Below are 22342 nucleotides of genomic sequence, written 5' to 3'. Positions count from 1 at the left end.
ATATATGAAAACTCAAAACGCATGGTTAATCAAGAGCATCAGTAAAACAGTTATGGAACATTTAAGTGATGTTTAACAGGAAGTTTTGCATCAGTTTAATACTAAAGAAAAGTAACTTTTACTAAACACTGCAGACAGCAGTAAGCTTTAAGCCAGTTAAAGGTATTCAACGGACCAGCATCAATCACATTATTCACTGTAACAGAAGACCTGACTGGCTAGGTTGCCTTGTAAGTTAAATTAACTAAATACTTGGTTCACTTCTTTGATCACTTGCTGAAATGTAAAATTTACAAAACTGCTGTTGAGAAAATAAGATAAGATAAACTCATGCCCGGAACACACAGGGAATGTCAGGAGCGCATGCGTGGCGTGGCTGCATGATTCAAGCGTCGGGTGTTCACACCAGCTGCGTGTCAGCTGCCTGTCAGCTGCCTGTCTGCTGCGTTTCTGCTGCTGCTGTCAGCCCTTTCTTTCTACATAGAGTTTGCCTTGTAATGGCCATTTAATTGCATTATAAATGTAATTTATATTTATTTTAGACAGAGAAAGGTTAAGAAACGTGTGGTAAATTGTAAATAATAGTAATAATCAACGATTAAAACTACGTACTATATTAATTCAGGGAGCTCTCAAAGTCACTGCATGTTCTACAACACTGTCCTGCACATATTTCAGAATAAAAGCCTTGTGTTAACAAATGAAGGAATTCTGTCCACAGAAAAAACGCTTGAGGGCTTTTATTTTGAAATGAATGTAGGAAGTGTTGATTTAAAAATAAGTCTTTACTTTTTTTTCATCTCCGTAACATATTCTACAGATAGACATCGGAACTGTAGTAATCTTGCTGATATGATGTCAATATACAGTCAATAGATCACTTTCACTGTCTGTTGCTGCTGTGAGACACATGCGGCACGCGGCAAAAATAGGCGAGACCTCTATTCTCTAGATGAGACGCCATATGACGTGCGTGAGACGCCCGTCTCACGCGGGCAGTGTGGCTGCTCTAACCTGTTAATACGGACATCAAAATAAAAAACAACAGGTAACGCAGCCGCCACGCGCTCCTGACGTTCCAGGTGTGTCTCAGGCTTTAAAGGACAAGACTGGTGATAGTCTTTATGGTAACACTTCATATTAAGGTACCATTCACCATTAATTAGTTGCTTATTAGCATGCATGTCAGTAGCATATTGGCTCTTTATTAGTCATTATAAAGCACGCAAGCAAGAATATCATCTGATAATTGCAGTGGTTTTGTGCTATAATGGATTTAATAAGTGTCGCAACCTGTTCTCCCTCCCAACTCGTCAAATACCGCCGTTTGGTAAGTAGCCCTCAGCATCAGAAACCGACGCACGGAGGCACCCATTAGCAACAGTAGCCTATGTGACGAACAGGGATTTCAACTAACTCCAATCAACTAAACCCACCCACGGTGTTATTCAACGGTCGGAGCAAGTGACGTAGTATTAATAGCGTGAGAGTCCGTTCAGGGTGGTGGATGGGTCGAACAAGACTTTCAACCAGGAGGCCGGTGTTCTTGTCCCGTGTGGAACTAAAAGTAACGTTGACTTATTTTGTCACATCAGTCGTAAGTCACGTGGCTCGTTGGTATCGTCAGCCCTGTGAGTCACGTTAGTAGCTAGTCAGTGAAGCTAACGTTAACCACGACCGTGTGTTGTCTAAACCTAACTTCCTGTGAAAACGAAAGTTTATTTTGAAAGGACACTGTATGTATCAATCGTATATTGACACGCCATCCCCGGTCCGTCCAAAACTAACCCAAGAGGGGTACCCCGTGCGTCGGTCTCCGATGCCGAGGGGCACCGACCTAGCGGGGGTATTTGAGGAGTTGGGAGTGAGAATGTGTTGTAAGAAGAGGCAGAATAGGGAACCTGTGTGGGTTAATAGGTGTCAAACTATGAGGAAGACTTCACTTCAGAGTGAGGAACATATTTATTCTGAGTTAAAAATACTTAATTTACAGTTTTTTGGACTCTATTAACACTTGCACTTTTGTGTTTAATTAAGTGGGTATTAAGTATTTAAGGGAGAATTTGTATTCTTGTTGTACTATACCACCTTATACTGAGCAAAGCATATTGAGATCGTAAATCATGTACAATAAGCAGTAATTAGGAGGTTATTGAGAGAAAATTCTGAGTTAATGGCCTAGTAGTTGTAGAATATGGTCATTCAGAATAAGGCATTAAAAAGTGCTTTATGTTGACCAATAAAGAGCCAATGTCTTACTAATATGCATGCTAATAAGCAACTAGTTCATGGAGAATATTTGTACCTTAGCATAAAGTGTTACCATCTTTATTTTTCTTATTGACAACAAATCCCATGAAAAGACCAAAACCAACAGTGTGTTAGTCAGTCTTTCAATATTTTCGGTAATGCAGTCTGTGGATTTCAGCTCCAAGCTCATTGCATCCTACTGAGGACGTACACCTTTGACATTATAGGTCACAAATTAGTAGTTTAAAAACCCTGTAGTTTATAGATAAAGAGTAGGAAATAGAGGAACTTTGTTGGGGACTATTTTCAGCGGTGGATGAATACACATTTATGGCTCTGGCAGCAGGAACCGTCTAACTGCAATTTTCTTGACTTGCAAAATTATGTTTTAAATTGATAAACATCATATGTGTGATTTATGGTGCAGAAAATATTTAAAAAAAATGTCTCTCACTGTACCATTCTTATTTTTTCCGAAATAAGGTCCCATGGTGGTCCATTGGAAGGGGAGGGACTAGTGATGTGAGTTCTGGCTCTTTTTAGTGAGCCAGATCATTTGGCTCAGCTCACCAAGAAGAGCCGGTTCTTTCGGCTCCCAAACGGCTCTTCGTTTTACCATTTCTGCCTTTTACAATTCAGCAAAATTTAGCACAGTTTCTACCTATGATTAGTATGTGTGCACATATATCACTTAAATTATTCAATATAATTATACTAAACCTTATAATTTCCAGAATACCATAATTTGATATGCTGCTTCGTTTCCGACTGTCACTCATCTTGTCTGCTATTCGCGCACCGCACTCCTCTCTCTCTTTTTCTCTCCTCCTCTCCCTCTTGCTCTGTACCTGTAGACCGTCAGCGCGCCGCGCACCCCCGCCCCTCCCTGCTTGATGGTATGATCCTTGTCTGTCACCACCTGATTGGTCGCACGCAGGTCATTAACACAACGTTCAGTTACAACAGTCAGTGCATGGAGTGCCCTTGGCGCCGAGAAGATCGTCTTATCATTCTGCCTTGACCTAATCAAAAAAAAAAAAAACGTCTCTCGGACGGGAGCCGGCTCCCATCGTTCACTTAAAAGAGCCGGCTCGTTCGCTTCCGACACATCACTAGGAGGGACTTCGCCTCTCTACTATAACAGCTTTTGGATACACAGACAATACTGCACTTGTTAGGATCAATTCATTGGTGTTTTTTTACCTTTTCATGGGATTTGTTGACAATAAGAAAAACACAGAAGGTATTGAACTTATGACAGTAACTTCTGAGATGGTTTTAACGCCAGAACCGCCGACAGGTCAAATTTACCTGTGGCTGTTTTTCAATTGTATGTACTTATATAAATAAAATATTCAAGTCCCCCAGACTGTGATATTTCCTAGTGTGTTATGTAGCACCCCCTATTGTTTAAAATTGTAATGATAAATCAGATTTTTTTAGAAGAATGTCCATTTATACCTATAAGCGCCAGCGGGTAAATGCAGTCACTTTCAGGCTGTTTCTATGTTGCTATGGCGATGTCTTTTGTCTACTACCATACGTAATAGAGCTGAGTCATAACTCATAGGCTAACCTTCACTATGGACAAGAGAAAAGAGATTTATGAATGTACATCAGACTTGCTCAATGCATTGAGTGAAAAAGTAATCTCTATAAACAGATTGTGCAGTCACATTTGGAATCTGTAGGCAACAAGATGATATTTTGATACCAAAGGCATAGTAGTACGAGTAGTATTGACCAATCACGTTAGAGCGGGTTAAATGCACGTAAGCAGTCTGTGTGGAGAGGAAAATATGCGGAACTGCAATCTGGGAACCCACCGGCTATCGTCTGAAAATGATTTCGCTTTTTATTGGTTTCAAATTAGCTTACAAACTGGCTACTGTCCGGTTGTACACGCCGTCTCTCAACTCCAGTCTCACGTCTCAGGTTGCTTATCGGACTGTAAACAATAAGCTTGGCCCCGGATATCCTCTGGCTACACCAGAACCCCAGAAATATAGCCCCTGCCCCTAGAGGCTCATCCTTGTCAGACTTCTAGCCGATGGCTTCTGAGATTGGTGAAGAAGAGTCTGATGGTGGGAGGTTTCAGGACTGATGGTATGTGTCCACATCCTCCGTCCTTTTCACGCTCCCCACTCATTGTCTATGTAAGCTGCCTTGCAATGCATTCTGGTAGTGTGGCGGTGCGATTCAAGAGACGGACCGTCACGTCGACCGCTCCTCATTTGCATAAAGTTGAGGTCCAGGCTATTTTATGCGAATCACGGGCGTCCGACGCGACCCGAGAAACTTTTAGACTAAGCAGTGTCGATCTAAAAGAAGCCAGATTCACCAACCGCACGGCTTATTTCTTGCCTCAAATGTTTTCAGAAACACATTTTGGTGAATTATTTTCGTTATGTAAGAGAAGAAGGTTTCCAAACGAGCCGCAATGTTGGTTCCGGTTTGAAAGCCGGGAGCAGCAGCCCACGAGGGAAAGCGTCTGTCCAATCAGGTGCCTGGTGCCTTGAGTCTAGTGGCAGCCCATCGAGCGTCCAATGCTGGGAAGCGAGGCGATCCCTATCGATCGACTTATAGCACTTTTAACCTTGTACTTTCAAAATCAATGCATTGATTTTACCTGTTGGCGGCTTTAGGTATACAGCAACCCCTGGCGGTTCTATGCATTATTTAGAAATCTTGATTGTAAACTAACAAATATAATGACTATTAAAAGATAAATTAATTTCACAAAACTGATCAAGAGATTTTACAGCGTATGCAGAGGTACAAGGTGTTGATAGCAAATGCTGTAATCCAGATTAGCACCCACATGTTATTGTCATCAGTTTCTGCTCATCAGCTTCTTGGAAGTTGCACTTTCCCGTCTCCACCGACAGCAGGTGTTTGTTTGTTTGTTCCGGGCAACATGACACTCCTTGCCTTAGCAATACAGGTAGCACTGGTAATACTAATTTAAAGCACACCGTTTGATGATGCATTATATGGCTGCTGCAGCAAGCGTTCACAGCTGGAAGGATTTTTATTTTTTTTCTGCACAGACACACACACAACACACACAGGTTTACACATACCAACACATTGTCTAAAAAAAGTCCAAAAGAGTTTTATCTTCTTTAACTCAAAGCCAAGACTCCAGCCAAAGCACATAAAGCCCCCGAAAACACTCTAGCATCTGTGCCACTGAGGGAGGCTCATCACAGTTAGCACAGGCATCTGATACAACAAGGCAAACACTTCATAGTCAACAGTTAACACTCAGGGTGCAATGATATACTGTCGAGCATCGCGCTGCATTTCGTCGGCACACGGTTGCCATGCAAACACACAAGTAATTACGAGGGATTAGAGGAAGTGGAGGGGGAGGTGAGGCAGAGGGCAGAGCGGCTGATGAGTGTTGGGGTCAGAACATGAAATAGTCCACACACACACACACACACACACACACACACACACACACAGAGACAGGACGTCGGCTGGCCCAGGTTTAGATAGAAGGTGCTGATATAAGTGATGACAGAAGGAGCTTAGTCAAAGCCCCCAACTGGGTTTACTGGTCAGCAACACCAGATCCTCAGTGACAATCATGAAGCATCACAGCACTGCATTTCATTTGCAAATCAATTCTCAAATACCTCCAAAGCATAATGATGGAAGAGAAAAGTTGGCCCTTTCACCAGTAATCACTACTGGACGCAGGTTGCGACCCCTTCATAGGAGAAGCTCCTTTGAACCCGCTCATGGCATGATCACTACTCACCGGCTTATCAGTGAAGGGGGTCGACTCAGAGGGCGCCATGTCGTAATAAGGAGGCTGAAGAGGAATCTTCTGCATTTCCTCGTCCTTGTCGAGATGAACCACCTACAGGAAACACCGAGAGCTCAGCAAGTGTCACAATAAGCTCCAAAACTACACAAACAATGTAGATCAACCAGGGACGATTCTAGGATCAGCCCCCCCTAATGACAATGTGACATCTGTACAGTAAAGGGCATAGTTTTCGATTCAACATTGGGGGGGAAAACATATTAAATAAAATTTCACTTCATTTCCTGCATTATGATGAATTTTTATGCACACATTTCTGCCTTTTCTGCATCAAATTATGTTGGAAATGTCTATTTATGTAAAAGAAAACACAAAATTCAGGCACCAGGTGACAATTCAAAATATAATGGCATATAATGAAGGCTCTCAGTCATTCTGTATCACTTTCAAATATGTATTCTCCTGTAGATAAACTGTTTTCATTTAATGTTATCCCTTTATAACCTATATCTATGGTAATAACGACCAATTTGACCCAACGTTCTCTGTCAGAGCATTCGGCAGTTTTATTAACAACGTTTGAACTTGTTTTTAATCTGCGCCATCCATGGATGTATTAAAGGTCCCATATTGTAAAAAGTAAGATTTTCATGTCTTTTATATTATAAAGCAGGTTTAAGTGCTTTATAAATACTGTGAAAGTATCGAAGCGCTCAATATACAGAGAAATACACACAGCCTGTATTCAGAAATTGAGCATTTGAAACAAGCCGTTAGGATTTCTGTCCATTTGTGATGTCACAAATATACAATATTTAGACCATTACACGGTTTTAAATGTGAACATTCTAAATGTTTCCCAGTTTATTCCTGGTTGCAGTGTATGTTAATGACATCAGCTGACAGGAAGTAAACATGGACCAAACTGCCAGGCAAACAATTCCGTTGCAATTCCGTTGAAATGCACTAAAACGGAGCGTTTCAGACAGAGGGTAAATACAGGTATATTCCAGCAGACAGTATGAGGAAAATAAAAGTTTTTTGGAACATTACAGATGTAAACATGTTCTAGTAAAAACACAAAATACAAGTATGAACCTGAAAATGAGCATTCCCAGTGTAAGTCTATGGGAAAAAGCCTCTTTGGGCCCAATGGCATCACGTGACGGACACGGAAGTTGTAGTTCCGCCGTTTGGCCACCACGAAAATTAGCTTCAAAGCCCGGCGCTCTTCTTGGGGGCTTGGAGCCATCATGAAATTCAATACCTACTTCTTCTTCTTTGGTTTTACTGGCGGACTACCAACGTTAAAGGTTCATGCCGCCACCTACTGTACCGGAGTGTGTAAGATCATGCCTTTATAGAGAATACTGGATATTAAACCTGTTTAAATAAAGCTCTTTGAACGTGTAATTGTTGTTTCCCTGTCTCTTACAACTCTAACTAATCTAAAAATGATTTCAAAAAATAATAATAATAGGCCTTATAATTAACCCTCTGAGACCTATATAGACCCATGTTCGTCTATGACAAGATGAGATGCTGCTCAGCACTGTGTGTCAAGTTGTTGTACATCTTGATCGTTCATACATCAGAAATAAACATGACTGACTGAATGAATGAATAAATTAAAGGGCTTAGAATAATGTGATGGAAGTATATGATGGCCATTCTCATGCTCTCATAAGTTGTTGCAGCAATTTTATAGGTTGCATGGTTTTTGCCCCACACTGCATGTGTTTATCATAAAGTGGGCATGTCTGTAAAGGAGAGACTCGTGGGTACCCATAGAACCAATTTTCACCCAGATATCTTTAGGTCAGAGGTCAAGGGACCCCTTTGAATATGGCCATGCCAGTTTTCCTCTCACCAAAATGTAACTTCATTTAGTCTCCATCCCAACAAGCTAGCATAACATGGTTGTTACCAATGGATTCCTTAGGTTTTGTAGTATTCTTTAGGGGTGCTGACGTGAAATGTAGATGTGCTTGAGCACTCCTAAAAAGAGTCGAAAATTGCCACTGAGGTTAACCAGTTTATACTGGAGCAGCTCCCCAATTATCACCAAGGTTAACTCTGCCATTAGCCCATTGCTGAAAACTATGTTGCATAAACATTAGTTCAGAGCTGCAGCACTCCAGCAGCAGAATATTATGTTGAAAGTTGTTTTTTTTACTTCATTTGCTCACATTTGTTTTAATGAGCAGAAACAAAAATGTGAAATCTGACAAGGAATGCATTTTGACAGCAGTTTGAACTTTAAGTCGCTCTGCTGAACTCTACATGTGCATCAAAGTTATTTTGTCAAATTAATCACTTCCATATCACACAAAAGGTATGATGCAAACTTCAGAAATAGTGGAGCAGAAATGTAAAGCTGCCAGAGCTGGCTGTGCTACTCAGCCTCTGAAGGAAAGAACAGCAGGCGAATTTAATTCATACATGAAGGTGACATATGATTACAAAACAGATACGCTGCAGATTAATTACGGCTACGGCAAACACAGGTTGTCAATATATGGACAGAGCTCCTTGAAACCACCTTTATTATGTTAATGTTAATTTCTTTTTACAGTAAAAACTAAGCATGGAAATATGAACTATTTTCAACAGCATCACAAACTGGATGCCCTGACTGGTTTACTTTGCAGGTTTCTTTTAATGGTTTGATGCCTCTGAACTGAAATGTTGAAATTTGGACTCATCCGCCAGCAGAAGACGCCTTTGAATGGAGCTTTTCTACTACTGTGACTTGGCTTTGTCATATTCCAGAGGAATATCTGCTCAGTGTTTGAGGATTTAAAACTGGACTGCAGATAGTTTTACATTAAAAAAAGCGAGAGAAAAAAAAGACTCTTTGATGTGTCAAATGTGTGTTATGTGTTCTCTGTACAAAACTAAGCGATATGCTTATAAAAGATACACGGGCTACTATTTCACTCAAAACATTTTCAAAGTGTTGAACATTACAACAAACAGGAGGTCTAAACTTTTTTATTTTTATATTTGGAAAACCTTGTGAATTCAAAGCAGAAATGACACCTCAAGTCAACTTCATACTACATTAGATTTGCAGAGGATAATGTTCATGATAATATAATCCATAATAAGATCATTTCGCCACATTACTTAATGAACTTTTTGTGCATTGTTGTCATTGAAATCAGTGTTTGAGTAATGTTAATTTTCTTTAATTTCATAATGAAGAGGTTATTGCATATTGTTTGTATGAATGGCAAACTATCTAACGTCTAATGTTCTAACTCACACAGGCTCCGCCCTCTACTAGACTCTATGGGTAATACCAAAGAGAGTCTATAACAAGGATGATGCATTACAAGCTCTGCCATTATTATGAAATGCATTTATACATTATACATTCGTAAACATTTCCTGTCTCCTAAGTGGGCGTGGTCATGGTGTGTTCGCCTCCCCCGATCCCCACCACCTCGTTTGGAAGTGTTATGAACGTCGTATGAAGACTAGGTTATATTTGCATAATGTATTCATATTTTCTTTTGCTAACATTAGATATTTACACAGCTAAGAGACATATTTAGCATTCCGAAAATGAGTTAGCTAGGGCGTTTGCGAACGTTGGTTGCCAGATCTCGCGAGAGTGTGTTGCTGAGACAGAGAAAGGTCTCGAACAAAGTGAATTTTCTCCTGATTTGTCCGTCTGAAAAATGCCATTTTATTGTCAGAATGTTCGGAAGATTGTGAAAAATGCGTCCAATATTTACTTTGGTGACTATGAAGCGAAATAATCAGTCATCATCTGTGTTCACGTTCACTTCCCCCGTCGGAGTTGACGGACTCAAGACCTGCTGCTAGTCTCCTAAAGGGGCGGGGCAGTGGAGAAACCGAAGTGACACAGATACAGGAAACTGATTCTCATTGCACCTTCTCCTTTCTGAACTATCTCCGCTAATACTCTCCTCCAATCACGAGCACGCATTCGCCCACTGAAAATTTGCTTAAGCATAGCAATCACGACGTGCCTACCTGAATACCTACAGTATACAAGGCCGTGCATACAGCTGTCTGTCATACTTTTCTCTTCTTTTCTTTTCTCCTCAATGAACAGCGATGTGCCCACTAAACCTATAGTCGGACAGGATCAGTGTGGTTGGGTCGATGTTGTGGCACAGCAGGGCGTGCATTCATCTGGCTCCACCCACTGTACCCACAGTAAAGGCAAAGAACGTATATTGCCAAGAAGTGAAAGTCAATTGTTCATTCCATTGTAACGTCAGCGCCCAGCAGCAAAGCAACGCTTCTGCCATTTTGGACTGAAAGCGATTACAGGACGCCAGTAAAACTTCCGTCTAAAAAGTGCCATACAAAAATTAATCAAAATTATTTGCATTCTATTGTCATATTCTATCAAAATGGCCCAATATAATAAGCATTTTCAGTCCAAAATGGCGGCAGCGGCTGTTGTCAGAAAAAAGCGCCAGTCTCTTTGCTTCTATACTCTGTGGTAGAGGGCAGAGTTAGATTGAAGGTTACGATATTGTAACCCTAGTTCTATAAGCACAGAGGGAGTCCTCTACCAAGGGTGGCCGTGTCTCTCCTGCGCCACTCACTGAAGAGGGTGTAGGATAGCGGACAGTGATGTGTGCTGCTGTTGGGTTCAAACAGTATTCGGGTAGGCACTTCCGGATTGGCCTGGCTACAATTATGTAAACTTTCAGTGGGCGAATGTGTGTTCATGATTGGAGGAGAGTATTACCTACAGAGTCCAGTAGAGGGCTCCGCCCGTGCTTATAGAGCTAGGGTTACAATATCGTAACCTTCATTATTCCTAGTGATGATAAAAGAAAACTCTTCATGTTAGAGAGCAGAGCACATTAGAAAAGAAGGGTGAAGATGATGGAACCAATCCCATTTCACTTTATATATATACAGTCTCAAAACAACATGAGTCACACCATGAAGCTACACTTAGACAATTTTTGCAACCCAAGGATCATATTTTTGAAAGAGGCATGAAATAAAAGAGATGATTCATGACAGCTGACAAAGGATGTTTTTTTCACCGTTCAGCAGACTAGTTTGGGGCTGAGCCATATATCTAAGGTTCTCACTCTGAAATTCAAGATGCAGATATTAGGTTTTGTGCAGCATAAAGGAAGCAGCATATCAGGGAGGGCAAAGTGCTCCTCTATAGTTTTCCTTCAACAGGTTGCCAGTTTTAAACTTTCGGCGCAGCGTGATCCTAATTGATCTGCCAAACTCTGTCATAATCACAATGCAAAGTTTGACGCCGCTGACAGGGGGAGTACATTTAAAGGTTTTTTTTTAAGGTGGGATATTCACAGCAGGCTCGAGGCACCTTTCACGACATGGAGGAATTAATTAATTTCAAAATGGCAAATGAGCACTCACAAAACCTCCATTAAGCGTTTGTCAGACCACCGCATTGCACAATGAAAAGAAATAAAAGTGAGTGAAAGAAATCAAAGTCGTCCAGAACAATGAAGTTATCAACGCAATACATGTGAGATTCATATAATAGATGTTGAACAATGTGTTTCCTTCACACACTTCTGTGCTGTCGAGGGGATCAAAAGGCTGCCTAATGCCGTTTGATCCCCATTTTTCTTACACTAAAAAAAAACAGCTGTTGAATTTCAGTCACTTGGTTGAGCTTTTCCGTTCATATTAGTGTACATCAAAAGGCAAAGAATCTAATAGCTGAGTGGTCGAACGGTGAGCTGAGCACCAGAATTCACATGCAATTAGCCGGAGGAGATGTTTGTTCGGAGCATAAAGACGTCGGCCTCCTGGAAGCCTGTCGTCTGTTTGGCTCTTGGAGTCCATCTCACAGCAACACACATCGAGTGTTGTGCTGTAACGGGCGCAGATGTTGATGCTTCGGCTGCGCTGCCAGTTTTGCTCTGTGCATTGGTGCAATGATAAAACCATGATGCTGCCAATTTCTTCAGGCCAGCCGAGTCACCTAGCAACCTATTCTGAAATAAAGCTGTAATATCCAACTTTTTCAGGGTCCAATTTCAGGAATAGGATATACTGAATTACCCATTACCTTGTCTGTGTCTGTGTGGCGCTTTATTTGTGATCCAAACTTCATCCTAAAATTGGGTTTTCATCGATGTTCGGGGTGTTTTGGACCGAGGGCTGAGCTGAGGGTCTAGCAGCCACAGCAATAACAGAACTTATCAGAAAACAGGACGGGAAGAATATTGAGTATGTTTTTTTGGTAAATTTAATGAGTTCATGAATTATCTATCGCTATTTCTTGATTTTAAACAACTAAATGACATACATACATTATTATAAAGATGTGTCAGGGAAGACTACAGTTACTCTCTTGAGTGAGCAAACCTGGTCAGGCTGTTCCCATACACCGTCCATAGCTATATCTACAAAAAGTGAATGCAATGTAATTTGTATATGTCACACAAAATCAATTCATATGTAATCCACATAATTGTGAACCAGGAAGTGAGGAAAAGAGCGACAAATGCCGCATAGGGAGGAGGTCATGGTGGATTGGTAGGTCAAAAGACACAGGCCTTTAACCTAGGAGACTTGTGTTCATGTCCCGTGTGAAACCAGATGAACGTTGATTTATTTGTCACATAACTTCTGTACTTAAAGGTCCCATATCGTGCTCATTTTCAGGTTCATACGTGTATTTTATGTTTCTACTAGAACATGTTTACATTCTGTAATGTTCAAATAAACCTTTATGTTTCTCATAATAGTCTGCCTGAATATACCTGTATTTACTTTCTGTCTGAAACTCTCCATTTTACTGAATTTCAACGGAATTGCGTTGCCTGGCAACAGTTTGGGTCCATGTTTACTTCCTGTCAGCTGATGTCATTCACATACACTGCAGCAGGAAATAAACTGGGACACATTTAGAATGCTTACGTTTGAAACTGTGAAACGGTCTAAATATTGTAGATTTGTGACATTACAAATGGAAAAAAACCCTGACAGCTTGTTTCAAAAGCACAGTTTCTGAATACGGGCTGTGGGTTTTTCTCTGTGGATTGAGCATTTTTATACTTTCACAGTATTTATACAGCACTTAAACCTGCTTTATGATATAAAAGACATGAAAATCTCACTTTTTACAATATGCGACCTTTAAGTTACGTAACTTCCGGTGTTATTTGAACCCAAACCACGATCTTTTCCTAATCCTTACTAAGTGGTTTTGTCACATAACTTCCATACTTAAGTTACACTACTTCCGGTAAGGCGTAATCACTTTCTGCGTGGCGTAACTTTCATGATCTTTTCCTAATGCCGGGTACACACTACACAAGAATCAAGCTGATTTTGGTTTATTTAACATGTCTCCATGACTTCATCCATCCTTCCTTCCTTTGTGAATTTTCAGTACAAAGTAAAAACAAACATCGCTAATTCTTCCTGCCCATCATCCGCCATGTTTGTTTACACTAAAGTCACGTTTGATCGCAGGATATTTTGCGAGAATTCTGTTTTTTTTAGTGGGGACTCTTGTTGTTCATGAATGGAATATGTTAGTGTGTGTTGTGCTGTTTTGGCCAAATTGTTGCTCTCCACACATTATAGGAACAAAACTCTTAAATTGAACATAACATGTCTTTATATGTGGGGTCTGATTTGAAAAATATTTTAGTGTGGGACAGCCTTAAACCTAAATAAGTAATTTTGTTGCCTAAACCTAACCAGGTTGTTTCCTGTTAAGACAGAAGTTTACTTTGAAAAGACATGGGAAGAAATTCGATGCTGGACATTCATAGGAAAACGCGCAAAAAATGAGGAATACATTTAAGATATCATACGAACTGTTGACCTGGTACTGTGTGGCAACTTTGTGTCTTTTTTAGTCTTCAAAAAATAAAAAAATAAGTAAAAAAATAAAGTCTAGCAAATCAGTTCACAAAGCAGCTCACGAACATTGTGAACAATAAATAGAACTGTATTATTATTACACATCGCCTGGCAGCTCTACAGATGCTGATTATCTCAGTGTCATTTAAAGAAGCAGCTCATCAAGATGATTGACAGGTTTTTGGGGGCAGGAACTTGTCCAGCTGAAGGGAGTAAGGCGAGACTAGAAGACACCGATTTCTGGTTGATGATTTAAAGTTGATGCTCTGACCCTAAACCACCTATTTTTATTTTGGATCATTGGAAACTGCTCTGTCATTGAAACAGATGTCGAATGAATGTTGAAGGTGAAGCCATTGCTGTGTCATGGCCTGCTGTGCAGAATGAATAACAGCCACTGATACTGAGAAACCTGAAAGCTTGAACCTTAAAAAGGATTTGGTCGTTAATTTAATACATATATTTTGCTCTGCAGATGCCTCCTTGTATAACTTATTGTTTATGCATCAGTGATTATTGCTCATCCATGCGCACTTCACCCATCGTGTCATGAACCTGCTGTGATATTTCCTTCTTTTGCTTACTTTTATTTTTCCGAGCTTGCTGAGCGTGCAGCTTTTTTTAAAGCAACTACAGCCATAAAATTGAACACATTAAATCTGTCTAAGTGTCTATTACGGCCTCATCTGTCCACTAATCATCAGTGAGTGTGGCATTAGGTGCCTTGCTCAAGTATTCCTCTGCAGTAGTTGTGTAGGGAGGAGAGCACATTACTTTCCCTTCTCTTCATTACCTGTGCTGCCCAGATGTCCAGGAGTTTGACCTTGGAGCTATAAAGAGTCATAAAGTTTGGATTTAAAACCTCAACAGTGCAGATACACGGTGGCCAACTCGGCCATAATAATTCTTTTTTTCCACTTTATCTCCCCAATTTGGGATCGGCAATTATACTGTACCTCGGTCCTTGACTAAAGGTCTGAGAAAGCTCACTGCGGCCTCTGTGGACTCATGTGCACCGTACCCAACCTTTGATATATTGCCCTTGTTTGTTTGTGATATGGACAAAACTGCAGCAAGCACACTGGGAAGGTTGATGCAAAACCTGGAAAATCTAGGGATCACTTTATATGGTACTGATTCGGTGCTATTTAAATAGCCTAATGCAATATAAAGATTGCGCTCTCCTGCATGTTTGACAAAATAATATTGTTTTGAATGGCCACCATCTGATTAAAACTGTTGACGGGGAGCCAGTTATTAAAGGAGCTGTGTTGAGTTGGTGCGACCATCCAAGTGATGTTTCAAATTTCATGAGTGGGGCTTGGGAATATGTTTTGACCCAGTTCAAGAGGCTTGCGTCAGGTTAAGCTGCAGTTTTGTAATTGTGGTGGAACACACAAGCAGACTGGTGAAAAGCAATGCAGTTGGCTTAACTCCACTGTAGGGAGCCATGTGACTCCCCCAAGACACACAAACTGAGTTCCATGCTACAGATTCATTGTGTAGATTATACAATACATAGGAACCTTTACAGTACACTGCTATGTATAAGAAATCAACACACTTGAGTGTCATATATTAATGATTTAATATGCCTGCCATGCCACCCGATTTGACTGTTATCAGGCCATTAAAGAGGTGTTGTTGTTCACTATGAGCACCATAGATGTAGGTCAGTAGGGGCCTACTACGCCTGCGTGAAAGTGAAACTTCAAAGCAACACATTATTACACGTTGTGAAACTGAATGAAACGTAACATTTATAATATATATATATATATATATATATATATATATATAAATAAAACAACTTCTTTAGGTTTAGGCAACAAAAGCACTTAGTTAAAGGTTTCATGTTTCTTTATTATAAAGCAGGCTTAAGTCGTATATAAATACTGTGAAGTATAGAAATGCTCAATCCACAGGGAAATACACGCAGCCCGTATTCAGAAACTCTGCATTTGAAACAAGCTGTCAGGATTTCTGTCCATTTGTGATGTCACAAAACTACAATATTTAGACCCTTTACACAGATTTAAACGTAAACACTCTAAATGTGTCCCAGTTTATTCCTGGTTGCAGTATATTTGAATGTCATCAGCTGACAGGAAGTACACATGGACCCAAGCTGTTGCCTAGCAACGAAATTCTGTTCCAATTTCGTCGCAATTCCGTCGAAATGCGCTAAAACAGAGCTTTTAAGACAGAGGGTAAATACAGGTATATTCAGGCCGACAGCATGAGGAAAGTGCTTGTGAACACATTACAAACGCACATATCTTGGGTGAAACTGTGTTTTTTGTCCCATCATTCGCCCTCAACCTCCACATTCATCGCCCCCGACCTCTACCCCTTATGGAGTTTCATGCTGTCTATACTACAGCGCCTAACTACCGCTTCTGCTCCTGTCATAATTACTAGGGTTATTAGAGGTCGCTGTCATGTTTTATACCTTCTTTCGTTGATCGGCAATTTGAATCGATGATAAAACCTAATATTGGGTGTAGCAGGGCCCTACTGACCCACATCTATGGGGCTATCACTACCGATAATGTCTATTTAATGGCCTGATAACAGTTTAACCGGCTGGCCATGCAAAGGCAATCAAACTATGACTTTACACTGCCAATCCAACATAGCAAATTTAAAATTATTTTTGTATTAATTTTCCAGAGCAGTTTCATCACCATCCACAACTCAAAAATCCACCATATTTAGTATATGCTGTCTGTTCAGAGTAAAGTCTGTTGAGTTCTGTCACTTTTCCACTGTGAACACACTTCAAACCAGCTTTGAATGAAGTATGGACTTTGGGACTTGGCGATAGGGTTGCCGGCTTCGTCTAACCTACCAGGAAGGAACATCACCAGGAGGGTGTAACACACATGTTGTTCATGCCACCATCCCAGCCTCTGCATGTCTGTATAACGCAACTACCACTGCTGAGGATTGAACGCGGGTCTTTGCAGTGGTGCTGAGTGTTTTGCCTCTTTGCCCCAGATCAGTGATCTGAGAAAATTGTAGAAATAGTAGATTCTCCTCACTAATCCACTCCCTGTTGACATTTCAGTTTGTCTCTGGTTAATAATAAAGCTGCTCATTCAAATTATGAAAACATATTTCGGGGTTCACAAAACAAAACACTGCTGTGAAACGAAGCTGTTTATCAGACTTGAATGGTATTTTCAGTAATAATCTGTACCACTCCTCTAATAAGGTCCAAATACAATACAATGAATCAATCAGACATATGCTGCATATACTCAATAGGACACACAATCCCAGTTGCACAACAGCTCATGAAATAGTCACAAAATGGAATGTATTGATTTGTGTACATAGACGTGACGGTCAGCAAGAAATCCATTCGTAAACAATCCACGTAATTGTGAACCAGGAAGTATAGAGAGCGGTGAATGCCACTGGATGAGTAGTCAAAAAGATACAGCACTTCTGGTGTTATTTTAACCCAAACCACAATCTTTTGTTAAAGCTAACTAAGTAGTTTGTTTCCTTAACCTAACCAAGTTGATCTGAAAACACTGGAGCAGAAATCAACAAGTGTGTCACGTGTTGCCGGACATTCGTAGGAAAACTCACAAAGAACATGTTATTGAAAGTCGTGCTGAGCGTCATGAAAAAAAAGGGAAATTCATGTCTACGTACTTGAATCAAATAGATTAAATTTCGTGACTATTTCACAAACTGCCGTGAGACTTGTTGGACACACGGGCTGAATATAATAATACCATCTGCACAATCCAGAAATAAAACTGTCTCCACAGCACCAACAACAAGGTACTTTTTAATATTCATGTGGCAGTGAGAGGTCAGTATTCATGTGTCAAAGATTAACCACTTACCATTACTTTACTCATCAAGAGGGAAATTAATTAGCAAGAGATTGGTAATTACGTTACATATTACCGGCTTCACTTGGAAGAGACATTTCTATATTTAGATATTCAAGCACTCTGAGCTAATTGTGCTGCGACTGGATTGTTGAAGGAACTCTGTGACAAGCGCCAGTCCAGAGTAGAGGATGAGAAACACACTGACAGTTTTATGAGATGAGAAATGAGGAAAAAATAACCTCCTGTCACTAAACTGACATTTCACTGGATTCCCATAAATACCTCTCGAAAAGCCAACCACAAAGTGATATTGAGTAAAATCACTTTTCAAGAATAAAAAAAAAAAAGATAAAGCTCTGTCATATATATTATAAGAGCTGTGTCATGAGCATAATTGTGCATGTTCTGACTTGTACATTTTTTTAAATATATTTTGTCTCGAATCGGCAACGATTCACTCACAAAATGTGGCAGAAATGTGAGACAGAAACGTAGGAAAGTTCTCAGACTTTGTGTCAGATCAGCCAGAGAGGACAAGAATAAGAAAAGAGGAGGAGGAGGAGGAGGAGGAGGAGGAGGAGGAGGCTCTTACCTGGATGTCATCGGATGTCAAGTGTCCCTTCATGTCGCTGTTCTTCTTTTTGGGCGGAGGCGGGGCTGGTTTGTGGGCGGGTGGGAGGTCGGTCCTGTTAAGAGAGTGAAAAGATAACATGACACTCGGCACAGTGAGGGATCTCCACTCTTTACGTCCCTCACCTTCTACACCACTCTATAATGAGAAGTCCTGCCTGCACTTGCCTTGTTCACTCTTTCCTTGGATTTTGATAGAGCCCGTGTTGGCGGCTTTGTTGCGGCGGCAGCCATTCCCCCTGCCCTTTCAAAGGCTCTCGCTGGAGAGACACTGTGCTAATGAGAGTGGGCTGTAATTGGACACTGAGGTGAGGAGATAGGGATGGAGGGAGTATAGGGGGGGCAGGAAGAAGGGCATGTGTGAGTCAAGTCCTCAGGGGTGGATGGAGCCTCATCTAGAGTGCCACGTGGACAAACACCCTGCCTACTGCTGCAGCCACTGTTTGTTTGACATGTCCTGAGCTGTGACTCAGAGAGCTCAGCAGGCAGCTCCACCTTTCCCTGGATCCCTGGCACCAACATCCCCAAACCCCCCCCCCCTCCCCTCCCTCTGTTGACACACCTAGGGAAGAACAAAGCCTCAACACCTGTACTCATTTACCAGCCCAGTCGCACAGCGGTTTGTGAAATACTCACAAAATTGAATGTATTGATTTGTGTACATGGACACAAATTTCACATTTTTGTCATGATGGTGCAGCACAAAATCAGTTCGTATATAATCCATGTAAAATTGTGAACCGGAAAGTATAGAGAGCTGCGAACGGTCGGGGTGGATGTGTGGGTCAAAAAACACAGGCCTTTCACCCAGGAGTGTTCGTGCCCCGTGTGAAACCACAAGTCAAAGTTGATTTATTTGTCACATAACTTCCGTGCTAAGTAGTTTGTTGCCTAAACCCAACCAAGTCGATCTTTTCCCTAAACCTAACTAAGTAGTTTGTTGCCTAAGCCCAACCAAGTTGATCATTTCCTAAACCTAACTAAGTAGTTTGTTTGCCTCAGCCTAACCAAGACGATCTATTCCTAAGCCTAACTAGGTAGTTTTACTTTGAAAAGACTGGGGCGGAAATTGACACGTGCGTCACGTGTTGCTGGACATTTGTAGGAAAATGCATGAAAATACATTGTTGAAAGGCGTGCTGAGCGTCACGACAAATGAGGGGAATGTGTGTCTATGTAAACAAATCAAATAGATTAAATGTTGTGATTATTTCACAAACTGCCGTGAGACTGTGTTTCCCCTAACCCCAGGGCGCTCCCTCCCACCCCCTCTGTTGACACACCTGGGGAAGAACAAAGCCTCAACACCTGTACTCATTTACATGCCACCATTAACTATTTTTTCTCCAAATCAACAATGGAGTTCTCACTGGAGATATAAAGGCCACCCCGGCACACAGTCGTGGATGTGATAATAAAAAGGGAAATTTAATTGTGAGCAGGAAAGACAGCTGTAATTGAAAGTTCGATGTTGAATTTGTTTGAAGCATCCGGATAATTATTTCAGACAAGGAAGCAGAGGGGGTTTGTTGCTACGAAATCGTTACAAAAGAAAACCCCCTTCCCTTCAAACACGCTGGCAGTCAGATGTCATCTGCCGTTATCCTGACATGATATCAGGAGTGATCAAAGATAATGAAGTGGAGCACAGACACTGAGCTGTGTACCTACACGCATTATCTCCGGCTCCTCCCGCCTCCCATTCGCACTGGTTCACGTCCTTATTGAATAACATGACCTTTCTGCAAGGCCAAGCCGGCGTTTTAATGTGCAGAAAATTTGTGCATGAGTGCACCTCTTAACTCTTTCTTTCACGCTCATTATTTCCAGTCCGTATCACCTTGTCTCCAGACAGGGCTGCCGTGCCACTGCCAGATTCATGTGGCACCCTCTGCAGCCCGCCTGCAGCATAGAGGCGAGGCACAGCAAACACACAGAGAGGCAGCAGCCAGCACACTCCCCCTCGTCTACAATAACCTCCTCCATCGCAGAGCCTTCAGAGCAGAAGCATCCATTTTTCTCTGAGACAGATAATTATGAGTCTTGTAGAAATGCAGTTCTCCGCAGGTACAGCAGCGGGCTCATTATAAAGTATTGTAATTCGTCACTCGTGATTGACTGGATTCTGATACAGGTGAGAACTTTAAAAAAAGAGAAGCTGCGACAGCCGACAAGATCATTTGCTTTCAAGAAAATGTATGAGACGAAATGTAATTTTCACCTCTGCCTGCCCTGTGCTGCATACACTGACACACCGAATAATCTTCAATTAACTGAAACAGAAAGCTGATGAACACCTCATGCATTGACCTAATGGTCATTTTATTAAAAAAGAAATGCAGCGTGATCCAACATTTGATACAATGTTTTCTGTGTTTTAAGACAAATCATGCTATTCCAGCAGGATGAAATCATGCCATATTATATATGTATGATGCAGCATTTGCATTCAGATCCTGCAGCATTTTTCAACTTACATTTGATCTTGTAGGACCCCTGATGATTGCGTTTCATTGCACATTATGTGCAGGAGCCTGTTCAAATAGGCAGCGTGTTGGGAGCCCCCCATATGCAGAGCGGGTTTATTAAATCTGACCAAACACGAGGAAACTTCTTCGTCTCGTGATGACCACCCGGCAGCAGCCACTTCCTCCCTGTCATATCTCCCTTCCTTGATTGAATTCAGCTACATTTTATAATCAGGTTGTGCACAAACAGCAGCCCCAGGAGACCGTCAGTGTATACAGTAGTGCACTTCTTGGTTGACACAATGGCAGGAAAACAGAGCGAAAAGTAGCACCAGTTTTTAATGAAGTGGCATGTGTGCAGAGCGTACAAACATACAGTACGGCTGTGTGCTCGGTAACGCATGTGCCAAGGCAAACATACAGTATGTGTGTGACCAGTCACACAAGCTGTGTTCCAATTCCTCCATACTACAGACTAATCTTTAAAATACACTGTTTCTGTTAGTGTGTACTTTCTTGTCTTCCACTGGCATTAAGTAACACATGAAGAAAAGCTATTGCTACAGCAATTGAACTTAAAGGGGACATATCATGCTCATTTTCAGGTTCATACTTGTATTTTGGGTTTCTGTTAGAACATGTTTACATGCTTTAATGTTCAAAAAACACATTATGTTTTATCATACTGTCTGTCTGAATATACCTGTATTCACCCTCTGCCTGAAATGCTCCGTTTTAGCGCCTGATTTTTAAGACTTGCAAGAAAAATATGGTGCACCTTTACAAAGGTATAGTTCTCAAGCTGTGAGCGGTATCAAAGAACAAATATTACTAAGAAGTGAAAGTCAATCGTTCGTTCCATTGCAGCATCAGCGCCCAGCAGCAACACTACACTTCCGCCATTTTGGACTGAAAGTGACTACCGGACGCCAGTAAAACGTCCACCTATTGTCTTATTTAATGTCTCTATCGAAATTGCCTGTGTTGAACAAAACAAATTTTATAAATATAATAAGCGTTTTCAGTCCGAAATGGTGGCAGCGGCTCAAAATACCACCAGAGTTTTGTCTCTTTGCTTCTATACTCTTTGGTGGTATATTCTAATGAGCCTGCATGTGACATAGAAAGGGGAGCCAAATCGGAATGACTTGTTGAATCACATGTTTTCTGATCTAAGCAGCCCACAAACAACTGACTGGGTTGTCTTATTTCATAGTTTGTGGGTTGGTAGGCACTCCAGACACCCAAATGTATGAGCACAATTTTTCATGATACGTCCCCTTTAAAAAAAGGGAAAGCTAAATGTTTTCCCAAAGATTTAATACTTCTTGTTTTGTTTTCGGAGATGCTCCTGAAGCTGTCTCATCTCTATCCATATAATTTGTTTTCATTTTATCCAGCTGTGACAAGCTCCTTTCTTTCCTGTGAATATCACATGCTGACATCTTTGACAGTATCTAAAGGATAATTCCAGTTTCATTCCAGCTCGGGCCTGATTTCCT

The 22342-nt window shown here is 41.1% G+C and overlaps 1 protein-coding gene across 3 annotated transcripts in view; it reads right to left on the bottom strand.

Moving 5' to 3' along the window:
• Positions 1-22342, bottom strand: part of nectin1b (nectin cell adhesion molecule 1b) — a 230068-nt gene that overhangs the window by 30604 nt on the left and 177122 nt on the right. For 2 of the 3 annotated variants that reach the window (XM_074640446.1, XM_074640449.1), the window contains exons 7-8: positions 18335-18428; positions 6020-6121 (exon numbers count right to left, since the gene is read on the bottom strand). In XM_074640446.1, the coding sequence (XP_074496547.1) occupies positions 6020-6121; positions 18335-18428 (196 nt within the window). Of the gene's footprint in view, positions 1-6019; positions 6122-18334; positions 18432-22342 lie in introns of all 3 variants that reach the window. The other variant, XM_074640451.1, reaches the window with a different exon arrangement.

This window comes from Sebastes fasciatus, chromosome 7, assembly GCF_043250625.1.
Source record: "Sebastes fasciatus isolate fSebFas1 chromosome 7, fSebFas1.pri, whole genome shotgun sequence".
Taxonomy (NCBI): domain Eukaryota; kingdom Metazoa; phylum Chordata; class Actinopteri; order Perciformes; family Sebastidae; genus Sebastes; species Sebastes fasciatus.
Note: the sequence above shows the minus strand (reverse complement) of the source record. Positions and strands in the feature narration are given on the sequence as shown.